We start from the raw sequence: 10,308 nt of genomic DNA, 5'->3' as shown, positions 1-10,308 counted from the left end.
ATTACCGAGCGATGGAAAATCACCTGATGATAGCGTCGGGAGAAACAGCGATCCGAAAATGAAATACGAACGAATGAAGCGCCCGAACGGTTGTTTGTGTTTATTCGCAGATTCTGTTTTGATGCCTACGAAAATTCATCGTGCCTCGCGTTTCCGATCGTTGTTCAGCAACATTGAATATTTCCCCGCCTACCCTCACTCCCTTCTTATTGAAGAATACAAAAATGAAGAGTCCCGAAACGTCGGATGAGGTAAACTCCTGTAAAGTTTGATACCTAATTTTCACAATGTTTCATCAAATCACCGTCATGCTAAATTGTGAATTCGGACTGCTTTATGTAAAGCAATAGAAGTTACACCCACACCAATATTCTCTCATTCTTGAATATGTTTAATATGCAAAAAAATACAATAACTCAAGCTAAACTTACTGTACTAGTAATCCATGGTACATATGAGGCAACATTCACGTAAACCCCAGGAATATTTGAAGTACCACAACCAATACCCCATGCAACTAATCCCACCACAAAGTAACGTCCACCTAAGGAGCACACCAACGGAGAGCCTCCATCTCCGGTACAGGCATCTTTTCCAGCTTCACCGCCAGCACACACAAAGCTGGTCGCGTCCAAGACAAACGTCGATCCAAGTCGTGTTGTCCGTAGTGCAGTTTGACAGTCAGCAGGCGATCTAACGGCTACGTCAACTTTCTTCTGAATGGCTTGATAGGAGCCGCTGACGAAATCGTTCTTACCCCAACCGGACACCCAACAAGTTGTTCCGACGAACGACGTAGCAGGAAGGCACGCCGTAGTTATCGTAGGCGTAGCTCCTAATGGAACCGCTGACGAGAGCCTGAGCATTGCTATGTCGTTCTGTAAATTTGCGGCATTATAGCTGGGATGAACGAAGAATTTGGAAACTGTGTATTCTAGCGCAGGAATCGGCTCCGATGCGGCAGAAGCATCCCATTCGCCCAAACGTACTCGGAGTGCTCTTGCTCCGCTCCTAAAATAAGGAATAAAAATGTTAAATTGAACATATACCAGTCTGCTACTTCAGAAGACGTATACTTACACATACTCACTTATACGGTGTGCTGCCGTAATGACATTCAACGGATCAATAAGAGCACCTGAGCCGACATAGATATCGCCGGGTCCTAGTAAAACCGCTTGCCATGGGTACTCGCCGTAATAAGCTTGACCAGCTGCGGGTGCCTTTGCGGCAGCCACCGCTGGATATTGTAGTCCACATTGGAATGGCCCCGGATAACAACACCGATCTAATCCAGCCGCACAAGTTGGTGGCGTCACGATATTGGGAGTAGGACTAATGGGACTACTGGTTTGCGACTGGAGAATGATAAAAGCATTGGAATCATTGAATTACTAACAGGAAGAAGTAATGTGGGATCAAATGTATTGCTTAAGAGTTATGGATACTGTAGAGTTTGATATTATAATCCATTTTCATACGTTAGACTACATTTCAATGTAAGCTTCTAGGTTGGCAACGTTAGCGACGGTCGGGAGAGTTCCGTGGAGAGTTGACGTGAAAGCAAGTGAGTGAGACCGTGAGGAACGCGGGTTGTAAAACGATCGGACGAATAAATGTAATTTAAGTGCTTTTAACTACCTGTCTGAATTACTATTCCGAAACCAGACTTTACATCTGGCGACGAGGATTGAAATTCAAAAGGTTTCGCTGTTAAAATTTTTCAAAAAAAGTGAGGAAATACCAGTTGTGAGACTGGAGCAAAGGCTGAAGGCAGTGAGTGAAAGAAAAAGGGGCACAGCATCTGCCCTCGACTTCCAGCAGAAGGTAAGCGACGAGGTTATGTACAACATGATGGTAGTTGTTGAAGAGCTTCGAAAACAGTGTTAGAATCGTCAATATTGTTGTTTTTGTTTATTTTTTTTTCCAATGGTGCTAACGGTGTTTTTATGAACGGTGGTATGACCGACGAAGAATGAGAATGAAAAAGCAAACAAAAAGAAATAGTGGTGAAATTTTGTTATGTTTGCGTTTTGTATGGAACTTTGTTTTCAATTACGACGTCATGGGAGGGTTGTGTACCCAGATGGATATTCTACTGCTGCAAAATAAGACACGTGAAGGTTGAGAATGATAATTGTTTTTGGGTTGTTGATCTTGTGATGAGAGTGTACCTAAATTGAGCATTTGGACGCGTTTGTGAGACGGCAGTATTGAATAAATTGAGAAGACAACGGTTGGGTACCAAAATACAAGAGCTCTGGTTGTGTACCATACAGTGGAGTTAAAGGTTATGTACCTGTGTGCGGATCCTTTCCGAATGTAGTGAAGGTTGTGTACCAATGGAGGAAAACTTTTTTTTTTGCTGTGTGCGTTGAATAAAATGAGAATGAAAATGGTTGAGTACCATAATACAAGAGTCCTGGTTGTGTACCATATAATGGAAAAGGCTGTATACCTGTGTGCGGATTATTTCTGAATGTAGCGAAGGTTGTGTACCACTGGGGGAAAGAGTTTTGGCTGTGTGCCATGTGAAACAGTTCTTGTTTTAGCTGTACAAGAAAAAAATATGGCGAACAATACAAGAAATAATAGCGAATGAAGTGATTTACATATGAACATATTGCTAATTGAGGAAAAGCGACTATTAAAAGGAATAACGTAAGTGGTTGGATGCGAGGGTGACAGAATCATGCATTTTAGATTAACGTTTCGAGCTCCCAAGGTAAGTGGAAATTTGACTTTGTCGTATAACAGATATTATTACAGATTACAGATACTATGATTTTCACCGATATATGTAGCACCATTTGAAAAGAAAAAAAAACAGTTCAATGATTTTTTTTAATTTTAATGTAACTAATTCTACGCATGTTACATGCTCATGAATTTTATTGTTATTTTTTATATGAATTAAATTGTACGGAGTTCCGTAACGGATCATGATATGATTCTTTGGAAACAAATAACAACATTATTGACGGTTCAATGCAACAACTAAATACACTTGTAAGAAATGTAAGATTTTATGTTACATTTAAATGTTTTGAATACAGGATGAACATACCTAGCCGCATTAAGCCATTCGATGTGCATATCGAAACAAGCAGGTTACCATCGGAGTGGGAGGTATGGAAACTGGATCTTGAATCGTTTTTCATTGCACAACGTATTGAAACACAATCCGAAAGACGAGCACAACTGGCATACTTGGGTGGACCGGGACTTCAAGAATTACTGCGTCACCTTCCGGGAGTAAACCAGGTTCCACATGTGACATTAGACCCTCCTTTCTACGATGTTGCTATCAGATGTCTCGATGAATATTTTGAACCATTTCGTCGCAAGACATTTGAACGTCACGTATTCCATCAAATTAGACAAACTCCTGGTGAGCGGTTTGCGGACTTTGTTATGCGACTCCGTAAACAAATCTCAAGATGTGGTTATGACGCAAATGTAGTAGACGAACTCATTGCGGACAGAATTGCCCAAGGTTGTGCATCGGAAGATTTGCGTATCAAACTCCTCCAAAAAGATAGAAGCCTTGAAGAAATTGTTGCTTTGGGAACCAGCATGGTCGAATCGGCCGAGCACTCCAAGAAATTCTATCAATTGTCCACATTGAAACCAGAATCTCACGATATCAACAAAGTTTCGGAACGTCGCTGGAATTGGAAACCTCAGAATACCAAGCGGGAAGGCATGTTTCAACAACCTCGTTTTGAGAAACGAACAAGTGAACGTCAAACCGACCGTTTTATTTGCTACAGTTGCGGTCGAAGAGGTCGCATGCAAGGCAGCGATGAATGCCCAGCAAAGCGCACAAAATGTGCAAATTGTGGTAGAATTGGGCATTGGGCCAAACGATGTTATTCTCGTGGGGATTCTCATAAGCGACGTCAACAATCCCCTGGCAGAGGACCACCTCAAAAACGAATTCGTGCGATCACTGAGGAAGTCGAAAAGCAGCAATCATCGGATTACATTTTTTTCGCTATGGGTCGAAACGTGTTCATGTTCAAAGTGGGAGGAGTTGACATCCCGATGACTATAGACTCAGGAGCGGATGCGAACGTGATAACAAGCGACATTTGGGAACAGATGAAAGAATCAGGAGTTAAGGTTTGCGAGATGACCAATGAAGTAGATCGAACTCTCATTGCGTACGCATCGAACGAACCAATGAAGATGAAAGGTATGTTCCACGCAGACATCGAAGCAGGAAATCGACGAACATTTTCACCATTCTACGTCGTGGAAAATGGGCAACAATGCTTGTTGGGTGATAAAACAGCCAAAGAACTACAAGTATTGAAAATCGGCTTAAATGTGAATTCGATAAATTCTGAACCAAAGAAACCTTTTCCAAAAATCCGAGGATTCACGGTTGAGATTCCAATCGATAAGGACGTCCAGCCAGTCCAACAGCCCTATAGGCGCCCTCCGATTGCTATGGAGGAAGAAATTGGGAAGAAGCTTCGCGTGCTTTTGGAGCGAGACATAATTGAACGCGTTGCGGAACCATCACCCTGGGTTTCGCCAATGGTACCGGTAGCGAAAGATTCGGGGGAAATACGCCTATGCATCGACATGCGTCAGGCGAATAAAGCAGTGCTGCGCGAAACTCATCCTTTGCCTATTGTTGAAGAACTACTGGGGTCAGTAAATGGTGCTGTGCGGTTTTCGAAGATAGACATAAAGGATGCCTATCATCAGGTGGAAATTTCTGAGAGGTCTCGGCCGATTACTACATTTATCACCAAATACGGGCTATTCAGGTAAAGCGAGAACGTTATATCCAAGTTTTTTCTTTTATTCAGATGAATTTGAAGTTGTTTTGTAAAATGTTAAATAGATGAACTCCCATTGAAATTATTTGTTTTATTCTTCCAATTGTTATTTTTGACCACCATTGCTTTCAACCAGATACAAGAGGCTAATGTTCGGTGTGAGCTGCGCACCAGAGTTATTCCAGAAAGTTATGGAATCAGTTCTTGCCGGACTTGAAGGAGTAGTTATATACCTCGACGATGTTATGGTGTATGGTACAAATCAAGATGAGCACGATAAAAGGTTGGCCGCTGCACTACAACGACTATCTGAATATGGTATTATGCTAAATGATCAAAAATGCGTCTATAACGCCGAATCACTAGAATTTCTTGGACATGAGCTCTCTGCTATTGGCATTCGTCCAAAGGAAAGCAGATTGAGTGCTATTCAACAATTTCGGGAGCCTCAAAACGTATCAGAACTACGAAGTTTCTTGGGTCTAGTTTGCTACGTGGGTAGATTTATACCACATCTAGCTGCAAAAACTGATTGTTTGAGACAGTTGCTTCGCGCAAAGGTACCATTTAAATGGACGGAAAAAGAGAAAATTGCGTTCAATTCGATAAAAACGGATATATGTAAAATTGAGCACTTGGGATTTTTCAATCCCAAGCACCGTACAAAGCTAATAACCGATGCAAGTCCAACGGGGTTAGGAGCTGTCCTTCTACAAGAAGATATGAATGGACAAACAAAAATAATCGCTTTTGCCAGTAAGGCTCTAACGGATCTAGAGAGAAAATACTTTCAAACCGAAAGAGAAGCTCTATCCCTTGTGTGGGGAGTAGAAAAATTTAAGTTATACTTGCAAGGCAGAAAGTTTGTACTAATGACTGATTGTAAGGCTCTCAAATTCCTATTTAGCACCAGATCGAAACCCTGTGCCAGAATCGAACGATGGGTCCTTCGATTACAAGCCTATACGTACGACGTAGAACATATTCCGGGAAATGCAAATATAGCTGATGCTATTTCGAGACTATCGTTATCCTCACCTGAACATTTTGATGAACCTGTAGATGCGTTTATTCGTACAGTAGCTGAGCAATCAGCGGTAGCAGCAATAGAATTTGGTGACATTGTAAAAGCAACCCAGGAGGATGAAGTAATTCAAAAAGTTATGATAGCATTACAAACAAAGTCGTTTGACGATGTTCCAAGAGAATTCAAACCGTTTACTAATGAGCTTTGTGGAATTGAAGGTGTTCTGCTCAGAGGGACTAGATTGGTAATTCCTCGATATCTTCAACATCGTGTTCTCGAAGCAGCACATGAAGCACATCCTGGAATTGCTGCTATGAAACGCAGATTGTGCCAAAAAGTGTGGTGGCCAGGTATCGACAAAAATGCAGAAGACTTCGTGAAGAACTGTAAACAGTGTATATTAGTTGGTTCCATTGGAGTGCCAGAGCCGATACGTCGCTCTAGAATGCCAGATAATCCATGGACTGACATTGCGGTAGACTTTATGGGGCCACTTCCTTCCGGTCATTCGATATTTGTTATGGTCGATTACTATAGCAGATTCACAGAGGCAGTAGTCATGAAACAAACAACTGCTAAGCGAACAGTTGATGCGTTACATGAAACATTTTGCAGGTTTGGAATGCCAGAGACTATCCGATCTGACAATGGTCCACAGTTCATAAGCGAAGAACTAAAATCATTTTGCGCCCAATACGGAATAAAACTATTGAAAACGACGCCATATTGGCCTCAGGCCAATGGCGAAGTAGAAAGGGCGAACCGAGCCATACTTAAACGTCTAAAAATCAGTCAACTTTCGGAAAACACAGATTGGATATGGGACTTGCGGTCATTCCTTCTCATGTACAATTCTACTCCACATGCGACTACAGGAGTTTCACCATCTAAACTGATGTTCGGTCGTATTTTGCGGGACAAAATTCCAGTTTTCGGGGAAATGGGTAGACGTGCCGATGACGAAGAAATACGAGATCGAGATTGGACAAATAAAATCAAAGGAGCAGAGTATGCGGATGCACGACGTGGAGCAAAGCAATCTGTTTTCAAAGAAGGCGAGACAGTGGTCACAAAGCGCATGACGAAGGACAATAAGCTTTCTAGCAGTTTCGAACCAGAAGAATGTATAATAGTAAGTTTGGACGGCCCAGAAGCTACTTTGCGTTCAACGAAAACTGATCGACTTTTTAAGCGGAACGTCGCTCACTTGAAACTATTTCCTCGAGATGCACATGCAGAAACAATGATGACAAGCGAAGAAGACATAACGGTAAGAGCAGGAACTGGCAAAGATCACTGTACCGTTTGGGAAGAAAAATCTGAACGAGCGAATCAAACCAACCCTAGCACAAAGCTGGAGCGTCCTACGCGCACACATCGAAAGCCGACTTATCTTGATGAATATCGAACATAATTGATTGTAGGTCAGTAAAGTTAAGGGGGGATGTAGAGTTTGATATTATAATCCATTTTCATACGTTAGACTACATTTCAATGTAAGCTTCTAGGTTGGCAACGTTAGCGACGGTCGGGAGAGTTCCGTGGAGAGTTGACGTGAAAGCAAGTGAGTGAGACCGTGAGGAACGCGGGTTGTAAAACGATCGGACGAATAAATGTAATTTAAGTGCTTTTAACTACCTGTCTGAATTATTCCGAAACCAGACTTTACAGATACTACAAATACTCGGGTAATATTGTTAGCCCATCGCAAACTGGCAGGCCTTTACAGAAAAGTCTCAAATAGACTATATGCCTGTTGATGGACGACATTTCTCAGATGTGTCATAAATGCCAGGATGTCATGACGGTCAGGACCGTTCTAGGCACTTCATTCGGATCATTACCTCGTTGCAGCCAGAATTCAATATCCAATTAAAAAATTGTCCACGGATGAAGTGATTGCACAATACCGGGAGCAGCTAGACAAGCAGTTGGAAGTATGATTTTTTCTGGAGCTGTCAACGGCTTGTGGGACATATGTACATATATCTACGAAGCTGTGATCACAACGGCGATGTACGTGACTAGCACTGGTTAAAAACGAAGACGAAACGACAATACTGATGAGGCGTACCAGAGATTGGCATTCGTAAAAAAATGTCACTAGGAATCTAATGTCGAATTCGTTTTTGAACCTAGGTTGGAACTGGCGCAACCCGTTCTGAATCACAGTTTCAACCCCAACCCGATTCAGGTTCGACCAAACTACAATTTGTTTGACGTTAGTTTGTTTATGTGTTGATCACCGACCCAGTTCCTAAAAACGAAAACGATATAAGATAGTGGCTGGTACTCGGTCGAACAGAGAGCGGTTGAGGTGATTAAAAAACTAAGTTAAACTTTGAACTTTCTAGTGCTCAAGTCTGGAGAATCCGACAACCGTTCGCGTTGAAAATTAACCAAATTGTTTGCTTGCTGGTAGTGGTCAAGTGGATAAATTTTCAACACGGAGCGCGGTTTTGGTTTTCAAGACTTGCGCTCTTTGAAAACTCGAGGTTTGGATTCGTTCTATAATCATCTTAAGAACAACTAGCGTTGAAAAAGGATAATCCACCGCAAAATGCAACGGCAGTACAAAGATAGCGTGATAGCTGAAGCACAAGATAGTATGAACTGGAACGATATGTGAAGATTTTATGCAATGGTCAACGGCAGTGCTGGGAATGGTAATAGTAGTAGGCTTGAGTTTTTGCGAAAATCACGTGGCTCTCCTAATATAGTAGTTCAAAATTGTGAATCTCATCAAGTAGCCTATGTTGGGTGCATGAATTTTCTAAATCAGGAGTGTCATTGAAGGCTGCAAATCCGGGAAATGCAACGGGAAATAGAACATTTTTCTACAGTAGTTTTGGGTTGCCCTTAGCAACTGGTGTTTTGCTATTTTCAAGCCATTTGCCTACAGCAGCGACACGCGTGAGTTTCACTGGCTCCGGTGACTGTGATTCGCTACAATAGAAATATTAGAATTAGAACGCTAGAGGCGCTGTTACGTCCATACATTGGTTGTGATGGAGATAAATCGACCACAGTAGCCTTGATTTCTACTAACGCTTTCCTCCGGTACTCAAAGTGTCAAGGAACATTATTTTGGTTTTGTTTTCTTTTTCACTCTTTGAAAACAAAGTGCGACAAGTGAAGCCAGTCAATCCTATATGCAATTGCAGGAACAACCGATGCGATGAGAGAAACTTCTAATCGATGCTTGAAATGCTCTTTAGTTGGAAATCGCTATAATTAACAAGCATTGGTGTGACTCAATACGTGATTCAACTTGTATGTGAGCTTGTGTACTTCTGAGCTAGTTCTAATAGCAATATTTGACCAAGAATTAAACGACAGAGTCAGACCTGAAATTTACATTTGCGTAATTGGATAAATTGTTTGGAGGCTCATCTTAAAAACTCTCAAACTACATTTCCTCTGTGCATCACAATATTTATTTGCAGCAAGTTAAACTGCTTATCAGAATCCTTTATCGATGATTTACTTCTTATTTTTCCTCTCTGTTAGAATGTAAAAATCCGTGGGGACAAGAGGCATTTTAAACTTCTTATATTCGACGCCATCCATTGAAACACCGTCACTGTGGGGAACCTAAGTTGAAAAGCAGTTAGTTTAGAATTTAATCGCGTATATGGAGGAATTAATCACCTTTCGAAGGACACGGCTAGACGGGACTTTCGTCTGCATATGGATTTAAATTCTTCATGATGCACCTGATTCTTACGAAAACACACAACACGGACGTGAGGTGGCAATAATTGCGACAATGTTTATTTTGATTTTATAACCCGGTTACTATGGTTCTATTGAAGGAATTTTGACACTTTGAGTACCATCTTCAAAATTCGCATACTAGATGTTTGTCACACGATTTGCAGCGACAATAGCGGTCTAATTATTATATGTCTATTTTCGCTACGCTTGCCTACTGTAGTGTGAACCTTAGAACTTTTCAGAACTCTGGTCAACGGCACAATTCCTTACCAGTTTCCGCCATGTGCATTGCTCAAGAGTGAAATTTATTGACGGACACAACGACGGTAGCAGTCAGGAGGAAGGAGTACTTTCAGCAGTTGTTGAAAATGAAAATACATCGAGAAATAGGGTGAATGTAGATGGCGGCTATCGAGATGTTGACCCACCGACCATAGAACAGGTTAAAAGGGCTAAACGAGTTTTGAGCCTCTGTAAGGTTGCTGGGAAGGACAAGATCTCGATTGTGGTATTCAAGCACGGAAGTGAGCAGCACGCCCAATAATAATAGTAGTTTATGGAACAAGTTGCAGAATAATGATTTTTACAGCACGAGTCGTAAATTTATCCTACGAGGCTTGCCGAGTAGGATAATTACGACGAGTGCTGTAAAAATCGAGTTCTGCAACGAGTTACGTACAACATTTTTTGCAATTTCGTAGAAGACCACTTGAGGGTATCAGAAATTATATCGGAATGCATTCACCATCATTTCACAATTTCTGAAAAATT

At 41.6% G+C, this 10,308-nt stretch overlaps 1 protein-coding gene across 6 annotated transcripts in view; it reads right to left on the bottom strand.

Moving 5' to 3' along the window:
• Positions 1-368: 368 nt before the first annotated feature.
• Positions 369-10,308, bottom strand: part of LOC5566950 (cationic trypsin) — a 29,672-nt gene continuing 19,732 nt past the window's right edge. For all 6 annotated transcript variants that reach the window (XM_021852118.1, XM_021852117.1, XM_021852119.1 and 3 more), the window contains 2 exons: positions 1,081-1,358; positions 369-1,011 (listed from right to left, as the gene is read on the bottom strand). In XM_021852118.1, the coding sequence (XP_021707810.1) occupies positions 417-1,011; positions 1,081-1,358 (873 nt within the window). In that variant the 3' untranslated portion in view covers positions 369-416. The remainder of the gene's footprint in view (positions 1,012-1,080; positions 1,359-10,308) is intronic.

The sequence above is a fragment of the Aedes aegypti genome, chromosome 3 (assembly GCF_002204515.2).
Source record: "Aedes aegypti strain LVP_AGWG chromosome 3, AaegL5.0 Primary Assembly, whole genome shotgun sequence".
Classification (NCBI taxonomy): Eukaryota; Metazoa; Arthropoda; class Insecta; order Diptera; family Culicidae; genus Aedes; species Aedes aegypti.
The sequence above is the reverse complement of the archived record's forward strand: the minus strand, read 5'-3'. Positions and strand labels throughout refer to the sequence as shown.